General features: G+C 43.0%; 1 protein-coding gene across 1 annotated transcript in view; it reads left to right on the top strand.

Annotated features, from left to right (window-relative positions):
* Positions 1-13,701, top strand: part of SLCO3A1 (solute carrier organic anion transporter family member 3A1) — a 173,854-nt gene that overhangs the window by 138,698 nt on the left and 21,455 nt on the right. The window contains exon 4 of the mRNA XM_058155899.1: positions 4,271-4,537. Within this exon, the coding sequence (XP_058011882.1) occupies positions 4,271-4,537 (267 nt within the window). The remainder of the gene's footprint in view (positions 1-4,270; positions 4,538-13,701) is intronic.

A 13,701-nucleotide genomic window follows, 5' to 3' on the forward strand; every position in this document is an offset into this window, starting at 1 on the left:
AACTGGACAACCATGTGTCTGGAATGGTATAGGGCCGTGATGGCGAACTTATGGCACGCGAGCTACAGGTGGCACGCAGCACCTTCTCTGTGGGCACACTAAGCCATCATCCTAGTTCAGCTCCACCGTGCATTTGCGTGCCTCCCACCGGCCAACTGGTTATCAGTTCTCTGCCGCACATGTGCAGGGCGCATGTGGGGGGCTGCATGGGGGTGCGTGCACATTGCATTTTGGCAGTTCGGGCGCTTTGCGCACTTGGTTAGGAAAAGGTTAGCCATCACTGGTATAAGGTCTCCTGCAGGGGGTTGGACTAGAAGACCTCCAAGGTCCCTTCCAACTCCGTTATTCTGTATTCTGTATTCTAACACAATCCTACAGTGTGGGATTCTGGCTTTTAAAGGCCTGCAGATCTCAAAAGTGTATTGGAATGTTTAATATAAGAGAAGATTCTTACCGTGGGCTTCTGTGGCTCAGACTGCTAATGCAGTCTGTTATTAACAGCAGCTGCCTGCAATTACTGCAGGTTCTAGTCCCACCAGGCCCAAGGTTGACTCAGCCTTCCATCCTTTATAAGGTAGGTAAAATGAGGACCCAGATTGTTGGGGGGGCAATAAGTTGACTTTGTATATACAAATAGAATGAAGACTATTGCTAACATTGTGTAAGTCTTGAGTCCTGAGTCTTCGGAGAAGGGCGGGATATAAATGCAAATTTTTTTAAAAAAAACCGTGTTTCCCCGAAAATAAGACCCTGTCTTATATTTTTTTGAACCCTGAAATAAGCGTTTGGCCTTATTGCCATGCGCTCAAAAGCCCGATTGGGCTTATTATCAGGGGATGTCTTATTTTGGGGAAAACGAGGTAGATTAGAACAAAATATAGATAAAATGATTACCCTTTAGTTGTACATTTAACTAAAGGGTAAATCATTTTATCTACATTTTGTTTTAATTAACCAGAAAGACAAATGAAATGAAACCTAGTTTTCTGTCCTAATCCAACCTATTAAGTTTAAGTCAAGAGCACTCCATGGGATATCCTTGAAAGTTTAGGATATGTACCCCTAATCTAGAGGGCTTAAGGTCATGGAGCACAAACTCTGGTCTACTATTTCTCTACTTTCTCTCTCTAATGAATTTTATTCTAGATGGTTTCCCCTCCCCTCCCCAGAATTGCTTCCCTCCCCTCACTTAGGTTGCTCCTAGCTTTCCGTCTTGCAGCGCCATCAGTAGGAGACATGGGCTACCCTTCCATCAGGTCTATGACAACTTGCATTGGCCAACTCACCATGGCCATCCCACCACAAGACAACAAGAGTTACACTACTATCAAAGAAATGGTGGAGTAGAAAAATTAAAAAAAGGATGCAAAAGGAAGGACAGAATGAAATGTGAATGGCAAAAATTAAAATAATTTGTATTCATTTTATTTATTTATTTATTTATTTATTTATTTATTTATTTATTTAATCATATTTATATACCGCCCTATCTCCCGAAGGACTCAGGGCGGTTCACAGGCATTTAAAAACACATAAATACAATATAAAAACAATTAAAAAACTTATTCTATAAGCCCGTTAATTAAAATTAAATATAAAAATAAAACCCAGTTAAAACCCAAATGTCGTGTCCCACTCCTCCGCTGACGGCTGGGTCCGGGAAATCCGAATCAGGCTTGCCTCTGCAGCTCTGCCCAAAGTCCTAGCAAAGTCCTCAGAGCAGGCAGGAGACCAGTAAGTGACTTCAGCAAGATAAGTTTGACTTTTGCCTGACTCAGAGACTGCCAGAAAGTAGATCCTTTATATAGGCCATGGGGTGTGGCTCCATGACTCAGCACTCATTAAGGCCTGCCCCTCCCTTCCCTCTGTAGCCTCCGCCTCTCCAATCTTCTGATGCGAGGGTCACACCAATCAGCTGTTGGTAATAAACCCTCCTCCGGCTCACCTGCTGTGGAGGAGGGGGAGGGGTCTAGCTGCTCCGTTTGCCTGGGCATGGAGTCAGGGCTGGGGCAGGGAGATTCTCCTTCTACAGTTTGTGTGGGCATGGAGCCAGGACTGGGACCGGGAGGCATACATTCCTCAGTGTGCGGGAGCAGGTAAGAAGGCCCCGGCTGCTCTGAGGGCGGGCAAGACACAACACCAAATTTAAAATCTAGCTCAGTCCTGCACAATTAAATAAGTATGTTTTAAGCCAACCTATTAAGTTTAAGTCAAGAGCACTCCATGGGATATCCTTGAAAGTTTAGGATATGTACCCTAATCTAGAGGGCTTAAGGTCATGGAGACAACATTGCCTCGCTGACGGCACCCTGAGGAGACCCTCTCTCTGATGAATTTTATTCGGTGAGAGGTATTCGGTAGCAGTGGCGGTCCCATAAATTGCTTCCCTCCCCTCACTTAGGTTGCTCCTAGCTTTCCGCCTTGCAGCGCCACAGGTAGCCAGTGCAGTCTGCGCAGGATGGGTGTTATACGGGAGCCACGAGGGGCTCCATCTATCACCCGCGCAGCCGCATTCTGGACTAACTGTAGCCTCCGGATGCCCTTCAAGGGGAGCCCCATGTAGAGAGCAATGCAGTAATCCAGGCGAGACGTCACGTCTTTAAATAATTAAAGAGAATTGTTAAATTGTCCCGCAGCGAGTTGACCATGATGAGTTGGCTATGGTGAGTTGTCCCATTCCCCCTTCCATCTTTCCCACCTAGGTGTGTCGAAAGAGAGAAATATGGACAAAGGTGTGGGGAAATTTGAAAGAACTATAAGAGGAAGGTGCAGTCAGCTAAGATTGGTCCAGTTGCTGTGATTCAACCATTAGACACCTTTGGCCTGGATGATTGAGTCTTCATTGACGTGTCAGCTAAGAGCCTCTGCAAATTCCAAAAGCAATTGCAAAAATAAATTTGTTGCTGGAAGCATTCCAGTGAAGGAGATCCAAGCCACCCGCCGGCTAAATATCATACTTTCCTCCTTTCTATGGATTGTCAGCGGTTGTTGTTTTCAAAACGTCTGAAATACGGCTCTTAAAATAAAACCTATAGCAGCAACGAAGTGCCTAATGGCCTCATTATTTTTAAACATGGTAGCCTAAATTGCAGCATTTTTTTAAAAAAAAATCATGTCCGTGCTGTGGCCCAGCACACGTTTTATTATTTCCCCTTCTCTTGTGCACTGATACAAAAGAAAACTTGCATACGGTGGAAGTAATAACAGAATAACAGAGTTGGAAGGGGCCTTGGAGGTCTTCTAGTCCAACCCCCTGCTCAAGCAGCAAACCCTGTATTATTTCAGACAAATGGTTGTCCAATCTCTTCTTCGCCAAATAGTGTTCTCCTAGTAAGTGCTGATTGTCAGAGTATGAATATTCATGGACTGGAATAGATCAGCCAATGGGGACTGAATGGAGACATGATAACAAGGTCAGCCAATGAGGCTTATTTAGAAACAGAAACTTAAGTCTGAAGTCTGGGCGTGGCTTAGGCAACTGAGTCTGTGCAGAGAAATCGAAACTGAAACCAGTGAGTGTGAACTTGCCTGCTGATCTGCTTTGCTGAAATGAAACTAACTGTTCTCGCCTGCCTTGTGTTCTGCCTGTAACTTCTACCACGAAGAAGAATCTATATTGGTATTGTAAAACTTACTTCATCTGTTATTATGAACATAAAAAAGTTAATGAATCCAGTTGAATCAGTTATCTGTGTGTGCTTCTGGATTTGATTTACGTTATTTTTCAGAGTATAAGACACCCGTTTTTCCCTCCTAAAAGAGGCTGAAAATTTGGGTGCGTCTTATACTTCGAATGTAGCTTTTTCGAAGCTTTTTTTCAGCCCTAACGAGATGCTAGCATGCTTTGCCTGCTCCCTCCGACTCTCAGATGTGCTTTAGAAGTTTTTTTCAGTGAAGCGATCTTCCGTGCTTTGCCTGCTCCCTCCGACTCTCAGCTGTGAAGGGGGTTTTTTTGCACTAGCGAGGGAAGCGATCTCTGTGGTTTGCCTGCTTTTCTCATTGCTTCTCTCTCCAAAGATCAGTTGTGCTTTAAAAGCTGTTTTTTTTAATCCCCAAGAAGGGGATAAAAACCAGCAAACTAATGTGCTGAAGCTGACCAGACTAAGGATACTAGCCAAATGAATACCTGGTAGGCAGATTTTCCCCCCCTATTTTCCTCCCCAAAAACTAAGCTGCATCTTATACTCCAAAAAATACGGTATGCAAGAAACTCTGACACCGATGTCCTTGTCTACCCAAGTAAAAAACCCCATCTCTTTGTTCTTTGCAGGCAAGCTGGACATCACCCCTGATGACCCTCGGTGGATCGGCGCATGGTGGGCTGGCTTCTTGCTCTGTGGTGCCTTACTTTTCTTCTCGTCTCTTCCGATGTTTGGATTCCCACAGTCCCTGACCCGCCGGCCGGAGCACATAGCCGAGGTAGAGGAAGCCATGTTGCCAGAAGGGGACTATGAAAGGCCAAAGCCAAGCAATGGGATTGTCCCACCGCACTCCATGGAAGCCAGCGATGATCCATCTTGCTTCCAGCAGCTGAGAGGTGACGCATTTCCTTCATAGCCCAGGTGGCTTCTGCGGGAAGGTCATAGGTTAATGACAAGCTCAGGGGTCGGCAACTTTAAACAGTCAAAGAGCCATTTGGACCCATTTCCCACAGAAAAGAAAACACCGAGAGTCACAAAGGTCCTAACCGGAAGCCCCCCCTTCAGTTCTGGAACTGATCGGGAGTCCAGTTTCCCCACCATAGAGTCTCCTCCTAGGGTGGCATCCTTTTTCCTTTATCTGTCCTATCTGAAAGCCCTATCAATTGTGGAGCCGACCGGAAAACCCACCCTTTGCTATAGAGTCTCCTCCTGGTGCGCCATGCTTCCCCCCCACACCAACCGGAAGGTCCTCTCAAAATTGTGGTGCCGACCAGTGACAGGGAGCCACAACAGAGAGATGAAAGAGCCACATGCAGCTCCAGAGCCATGCGTTGCTGACCCCTGGACTAGCTAGATTCATTACCTGATGCGGACCTCAGATTGCCTTGCACGTCTTAACTTCTTTTCCTCAATAGAATAGAATAGAATAGAATAGAATAGAATAGAATAGAATAGAATAGAATAGAATAGAATAGAATAGAATAGAATTCTTTATTGGCCAAGAGTGATTGGACACACAAGGAATTCATCTTTGGTACATAAGCGCTCAGTGTACATAAAAAGAAAAATAATACATTCATCAAGAATCATGATACAACACTTAGTGATAGTCATAGGTTACTAATAAGCAATCAAATAATACTAGGAAACAATAAAAAATAATATAAGTTATAAAGATACAAGCAACATGGATATAGCCATTACCGGAAAAAGATAGGCACTAGAAAGGATGAGAAGAATAATAGTAATACAGTTCTTAGTAAATAGTTTGACAGTGTTGAGGGAATTCGTTGTTTAGCAGAGTGATGGCATTCGGGGAAAAACTGTCCTTGTGTCTAGTTGTTCTGGTGTGCAGTGCTCTATAGCGTCATTTTGAGGGTAGACGTTGAAACAGTTTATGTCCAGGATGTGAGGGGTCTGTAAATAGTTTCACAGCCCTCTTTTTGACTCGTGCAGTATACAGGTCCTCAATGGAAGGCAGGTTGGTAGCCATTGTTTTTTCTGCTATTCTAATTATCCTCTGAAAGGGACACAGTGGTTCAGGGGCTAGGATGTTGAGCTTGTCAATCGAAAGGTCAGCAGCTCAGCGGTTGTAATGGGGTGAGCTCCCGTTACTTGTCCCAGCTTCTGCCAACCTAGCAGTCTCAAAAGCACATAAAAATGCTAGTAGAAAAAATAGGGACCACCTTTGGTGGGAAGGTAACAGCGTTCCGTGCACCTTTGGCATTGAGTCATCCCAGCCACATGACCATGGAGATGTCTTCGGACAGTGCTGGCTCTTTGGCTTTGAAAAGGAGATGAGCACCGCCCCCTAGAGTCGGCAACGACTAGCACGTATGTGCGAGGGGAACCTTTACCTTTACCTAATTATCCTCTGAAGTCTGTTTCTGTCTTGTTGGGTTGCAGAACCAAACCAGACAGTTATAGAGGTGCAGATGACGGACTCAATAATACCTCTGTAGAACTGGATCAGCAGCTCTTTGGGCAGTTTGAGCTTCCTGAGTTGGCGCAGAAAGAATATTCTTTGTTGTGCTTTTTTGATGACATTTTTGATGTTAGGTGTCCATTTTAGGTCTTGAGATATGATAGAACCTAGATATTTGAAGGTCTCTACTGTTGATACTGGGCTGTTTAGTTTTGTAAGAGGTGGTAGTTTTGGAGCGTTTCTCCTAAAATCAAAAAGTGATTTGATTGAAATATATATATATGATAAAGAAATAAAGGAAGACTTTATCAGCAAATATAAATTTAGTATAAAAAAATGGTTTGTCGTGAATGCGCCTGCTTGAGGGCTCCTAGATTGGAACTGAAAGGCGAAAGGGAAGCAATATGCTCCATCCCACATTCGGCTAGACCAGGTGCTTCAACAGAAAAACACTTTTTATATATATATTTATATATTAAAGCCTTTCACATTAATCCCGAACGCCGAAAGGACAACTGAATTAACACTTGATCTGGTTCACCTTCTTGGATGACCTTGGCTTGACCCAGCAAGCAGGTTTTCCATTTGTTTTCATGGCAACCTTTGATCCCTTGCAAGTAGAACATTTGTTTCTAGGATCAAGTAGTCTGTTGCTCTCATCCAGTGATGGGTGTGTATTACCACGCCACTTTAAAGGTCACTGTGACAAAACCATGGTTGTTCTGGAGTCAGATGACTTCTTCTTAGAACCAGTCCCAGAGATGATCTTTCATCTGAGCCATAGGTGTTATGAACTACAGGGAATCCTTGATTTACACCCGTTCATTTAGTCACTGTTTGAAATTACTATGACATGAAAAAAAAAGTGACTTCTGGTTGTTTTTCACACTTATGACCATTGTGGCATTCCCAGTTTTGTTCTACGGATCCAGTAATCAAAATCAAACTAAGCATCCATGCAGTGGGTTCAGCAATCACTAGATGGGCCTGGGTACCTCTTAAAAGTCCAGGTGAGTTAGATTGGCAGTGGGATATAGACACAGATCATAGCTAGCTCTTGTAGCTTTCAGTATGGTTCAAACCCAACAAAGGATAAATCCACAAACAAAACTGCTGTCAGGGTTCCGATGGATGCCCTAATTAAATCATGAGCCAAGCTTCAAAAGAAATCCAGTTATTTATTAGGAGCTTCATGTCCACATGTTCCAAGTGAAGCCAACTCTGACCCCATTTAATTTATGATTCAAACTTGACCCTATTTCCCCCCTCCCCCCAGGGTATGTCATCATTCACATTCACCAACAGAGCAATTTCGCGCATTGTAGAGATCACTCCCCTCCGTTCGCTGTGGGTAACCCTGGGAGACAGCCTTGAGAGAGAGATGTCCGGAATGTGCTTTTGTTTTTGGCTGTCATGCTGCTTTGCCGTTTTCCCATCCCACTTGCTTATGGCTACTTGAGAGCAGGTCAGGGATGCTTTGCGAGTTGACAACTAATGTACAAGAAGTAGAGAGAGATGTTGTTTTTCTAGAGCTGGGACTAAAAAATTGTGGGCAGAAAAAATATATATTTGTTGTGCCTTGTTCACCCCCACCCACCCCCGCCACAGCCGGGCCCCTCTCAGCTCCTGCTATCTCAGCCAGAGACTGATAGTACAGAAGAATGTCCTGGCATGCCTCCAGCCCCAGCCCTGGCACCATGCCCAGACAAACCGAGCAAACAAACCTCCCTCCGATAGCATGTGCGCCTGAAGCCAGCCACGAGCTGGGATTACCGGCAGCTCGGGACGAAACGATGCAATAGATAGATCCACGCTTCTGGAGAATGGAGAGGCGATGTCAGCAAAAGGAAGGGAGGGGCAGGCCTGGATAAGTGCTGATTCATGGAGCCACACCCCATGGCCTATATAAAGGATCTGCTTTCTGGCATTCTTTGAGTCAGGCAAGTCTAACTTGGATTGCTGAAGTCACATCCTGGTCTCCTGCCTGCCCTGAGAACTCTGACAGAACTTTGGCAAAGCTGCAGAAGCTTTGCAGCCACGCTTGATACGGACTTCCCCGACCCAGCCATCAGAAGTGGAGTGGGACACGACAATATTTTTCTGTAAGAGAAGGAGAGACTTTGACAATTTTTTTTCCAAAGGTGGAACTTTTTTTCCAAAAGTGGTGACAGTAGCACCAATATTAAAAAAAAAAAAAGGGCTCCAGGGATGGAAAGATGGATAGCAAAGACTGTCTTTGAGTGGATGGATGAAAAGAGGACTTTCCCACGAAGGAGCAGATACAGTGGAAGTCAACCTGGTCCCTACCGCCCACTAGTGGGCATTCCAGCTTTCATGGTTGGCGGGAGGAGTTTTGTCCGATACTGAAGCATTTTCCTTTTTTTTTTTATTTAATTGACTTTTTAGAAAAATGTCATAGCATTTAAAAACATTTTCATTAGGTTTTCATAAAATTCCCCGTGACAATTTAAATTTCTGAAAATATACTGTTTGTATTGCCCGCGCATAAGTTTAGTTCACGTTACCTAAGTGAAACTAAATGGCGCTACAGTGCGACCGCAAACAAAAGAGCCTCATCCCAGAATATCTCACGCATCTCCTCCCACACCATCCAGCTGTAACAGACAAGCAGAGCTGGTAGCCGGTACCCACCCCCCAACCCAATCCACGATGTGCGAGAGGCATGCGCAGATGACGATACACTTTATAAATCACCGTTACTGTGGAACCGGTGGGTGGTTAGAAAATTTTATTACTAACAGAGATACAAAAGTGGGTGGTAGGTATAAAAAGGTTGACTACCCCTGAGAGGATACATGCACAAACACACGTACATACACAAGCACACTGCTACTTCTTTCTGTCTACCTTATAATTGATAAGTGGAAAAATATTGTCTTCTGCCCAGGAGGATTTCCTCAATATTTTCTTCTCTTTTGAAAGGCATTTCAAAAAAAAAAAAAACATTTCCCCTTTCTCTAAGAAATAAGAACTAGCAAGGGGGGGGGGAAAGTACAAGTGAATTTCTGTGCCCAGGATTAAATTTTATTTTATTTATTTATTTATTTTATTTATTTATTTATTTATTGCATTTTTATACTGCCCTATCTCCCTAGGGACTCAGGGCGGTTTACAGCCAGATAAAATATACATATAAATACAGAATAAAACCACAATTAAAAAACTTATTAAATAAGGCCGAATATTTAAAATGGAAATACAAATAATAAAACCCCATTAAAAACCAAATTCAAAATTTAAAAATTCTAGTCCAGTCCTGCGCAAATAAATAGATGTGTCTGAAGCTCGCAGCGGAAGGTTCGAAGGTCGGGAAGTTGGCGAAGTCCTGGGGGAAGTTCGTTCCAAAGGGTGGGAGCCCCCACAGAAAAGGCCCTTCCCCTGGGTGTCGCCAGTCGGCACTGCCTGGCCGACGGCACCCTGAGGAGTCCCTCTCTGTGAGAGCGGACAGGTCGGTGAGAGGCAATCGGTGGCAGCAGGCGGTCCCGTAAGTAACCCGGCCCTATGCCGGGCAAATCAGGCAACTCAGCCACTGAGCTTTGTAAACCATGGTTTGTGGCTGTCAGGAATGTAGCTATCTAAAAACTGAGGAGAGTTTAAAATGATTATATGCACAGAAATGGAAAGATTCAACACTATCCACTATGGAGGATTGATGAAGTTCAAATTTTGCCAAAATGGATGATTTTACTTCTTTGATTAGGGGGGGGAAAAGACAAATTTATTGGTGATTAAAAGGCTCTTGTGGCCATTTATGTAAAAATGAAAAAAAATGATAGTTTTGATGATTAAATAGGATAGATTACAGAAAAAAAAGGGGACATGGTGGCTCAGTGGCTAAGATGCTGAGCTTGTCGATCGAAAGGTTGGCAGTTCAGCGGTTCGAATCCCTAGCGCCGCATAACGGGGTGAGCTCCCGTTACTTGTCGCAGCTTCTGCCAACCTAGCAGTTCGAAAGCACCTAAAAAATGCAAGTAGAAAAATAGGGACCACCTTTGGTGGGAAGGGAACAGCGTTCTGTGCACCTTTAGCATTGAGTCATGCCGGCCACATGACCACGGAGACGTCTTCGGACAACACTGGCTCTTCGGCTTTGAAATGGAGATAAGCACCGCCCCCTAGAGTCAGGAACGACTAACACATACGTGCAAGGGGAACCTTTACTTTTACCTACAGAAAAAGAGAAGACTGTAGAGTAACCTTAGAGAGAAAGAGGTTAAATATATTTATACTTGTAACTGCGGTTAAGATCAGAAGTCAATTTTTTGTACCTTTTTTCTTTCTTTTCTACTTTTTTTCCCTCCGATCTCTTTTGTTCTTTTGAAAGGCATTTCAAAAAAAAAAAAAACATTTCCCCTTTCTCTAAGAAATAAGAACTAGCAAGGGGGGGGGGGGGAAGTACAAGTGAATTTCTGTGCCCAGGATTAAATTTTATTTTATTTATTTATTTATTTTATTTATTTATTTATTTATTGCATTTTTATACTGCCCTATCTCCCTAGGGACTCAGGGCGGTTTACAGCCAGATAAAATATACATATAAATACAGAATAAAACCACAATTAAAAAACTTATTAAATAAGGCCGAATATTTAAAATGGAAATACAAATAATAAAACCCCATTAAAAACCAAATTCAAAATTTAAAAATTCTAGTCCAGTCCTGCGCAAATAAATAGATGTGTCTGAAGCTCGCAGCGGAAGGTTCGAAGGTCGGAAGTTGGCGAAGTCCTGGGGAAGTTCGTTCCAAAGGGTGGGAGCCCCACAGAAAAGGCCCTTCCCTGGGTGTCGCCAGTCGGCACTGCCTGGCCGACGGCACCTGAGGAGTCCCTCTCTGTGAGAGCGGACAGGTCGGTGAGAGGCAATCGGTGGCAGCAGGCGGTCCCGTAAGTAACCCGGCCCTATGCCGGGCAATCAGGCAACTCAGCCACTGAGCTTTGTAAACCATGGTTTGTGGCTGTCAGGAATGTAGCTATCTAAAAACTGAGGAGAGTTTAAAATGATTATATGCACAGAAATGGAAAGATTCAACACTATCCACTATGGAGGATTGATGAAGTTCAAATTTTGCCAAAATGGATGATTTTACTTCTTTGATTAGGGGGGGAAAAAGACAAATTTATTGGTGATTAAAAGGCTCTTGTGGCCATTTATGTAAAAATGAAAAAAAATGATAGTTTTGATGATTAAATAGGATAGATTACAGAAAAAAAAGGGGACATGGTGGCTCAGTGGCTAAGATGCTGAGCTTGTCGATCGAAAGGTTGGCAGTTCAGCGGTTCGAATCCCTAGCGCCGCATAACGGGGTGAGCTCCCGTTACTTGTCGCAGCTTCTGCCAACCTAGCAGTTCGAAAGCACCTAAAAAATGCAAGTAGAAAAATAGGGACTACCTTTGGTGGGAAGGGAACAGCGTTCTGTGCACCTTTAGCGTTGAGTCATGCCGGCCACATGACCACGGAGACGTCTTCGGACAACACTGGCTCTTCGGCTTTGAAATGGAGATGAGCACCGCCCCCTAGAGTCAGAAACGACTAACACATACGTGCGAGGGGAACCTTTACTTTTACCTACAGAAAAAGAGAAGACTGTAGAGTAACCTTAGAGAGAAAGAGGTTAAATATATTTATACTTATAACTGCTGTGAAGATCAGAAGTCAATTTTTTGTACCTTTTTTCTTTCTTTTCTACTTTTTTTCCCTCCGATCTCTTTTGTTCTTTTTCTGTTTCTACTTTATATTAGTTGGCATTAGTTTTCATTTCTTATTTAAAACTTTTAACAAAAAAAAAACCCCTGAGGAGTGTAAAGACATCACATTCTGTCCTTGAGAACATCTCCAGAAGTTGTCCTACTTCTTAAATGTCCTTTACATTTCAAAGGAAAAATTCTCTTTTATACTTTTCAATGAGAAATAGCAAAAGAAAATATAAAAAATTTAAAAAAATCTTTGTGGCGATTTTTAGTTTTTTTCCCTCTTGCTGTTGTTAAATTGATCTAAGTTGGTTAGTTATTTTAAAGATGGATTGTTTTATACTCTCTTGAACTGTCCTTCAACTGGTATGAATATCTTTTAACAAGGAATTGGGATAGAAATCAGTGGTGGGTTTCTAGCGGTTCACCCCGGTTCGGGTGAACCGGTAGTGGCCACGGGAGGCTCCGCCCACCCACCTGGACGACATCACGGACGCTCTGCGCATGTGCAGAAGTGCTGCGTGCGAGCTCCCAGTTCTGAACCAGTAGCAAAGATAAGAGAAACCCACGAGTGGTAGAAATATTCCAACAGCTAACAACAACAAAAGAGGAACATTTCAACAAATAACCAAAATATGGAAACCAATAAATGCTCCAATAGTAAATTTAGGAGAATATGGATGGAGATGCCACATCCAAGCTGCCATTTGGCAGTTTTCATTGTGGAGTCCCAGGTGCTCTGTGAATTAGGTTGTTTTCTTGTAGATGTTTCATTACCCAAGCCAGGTAAATCTCAACCAAATCTCAACCAGCAAATGCTCAGTCTTAGATATTGGAAAGAAGAACCCAAACACTAAATACAAGCTTGATGGACATTACCTTACAGATGACCCCCACCCTGTAAAAGACCTTGGAGTTTTCATATCAAACGATCTAAGTACCAAAGCCCACTGCAACTACATAGCAAAAAAGGCTCTAAGAGTTGTAAACCTAATTTTGCCTAGCTTCTTTTCCAAAAACTCTACACTACTAACCAGAGCATACAAAACATTTGCTACCTGTTCTTGAATACAGCTCACCAGTCTGGAACCCATACCACATCTCTGACATTAATACAATTGAACGAGTCCAGAAATATTTTACAAGAAGAGTTCTCCACTGCTCTGTAAACAACAAAATACCTTATACCACCAGACTTGAAATCCTGGGATTAGAAAACCTAGAACTCTGCCGACTCCGACAAGACCTGTGTTTAACACACAGAATCATCTATTGCAATGTCCTTCCTGTTAAAGACTACTTCAGCTTCAGTCACAATAATACAAGAGCAAACAATAGATTCAAACTTAATGTTAACCGCTTCAATCTTGATTGCAGAAAATATGACTTTTATAACAGAGTTGTTAACGCTTGGAACACACTGCCTGACTCTGTGGTCTCTTCTCTTCTCCCAAAAGCTTTAACAAAAAACTGTCTACCATTGACTTCACCCCATTCCTAAGAGGACTATAAGGGGTGTGCATAAGTGCACAAAAGTGCCTACCGTTCCTGTCCTATTGTTTCCTTTCATTGTATGTGCTTGTATACAATGTTGTGACCAAAAAAAAACACACATCATTGTGCTAGTAAGGAAACAGGGTTCTTTTTAAAAAAAATCATTATATATACTATTGGCTTGCTCTCTCAATGTTGGTGGGAATGGACTCCTTGATTGGGCTGTTGTTTTAGTTGTGATTGGCAAGTGGGGTTGTATTCTTTCACTAAAGCTTCTGATCCAGTTTAGGAATGCAATGGAATGAGAAATTCTAGCTTGTTACCTCCATGTTTTAAATTATAATGTTTGGTGGAAACTTGCTGCGCTGAATTTTCTTGCTTTGGGTTCTGTTTCCACCCTGATGACTTTGAGTGGATTGGAAACAGATGAGCA

This window comes from Ahaetulla prasina, chromosome 13 (assembly GCF_028640845.1).
Source record: "Ahaetulla prasina isolate Xishuangbanna chromosome 13, ASM2864084v1, whole genome shotgun sequence".
NCBI lineage: Eukaryota > Metazoa > Chordata > Lepidosauria > Squamata > Colubridae > Ahaetulla > Ahaetulla prasina.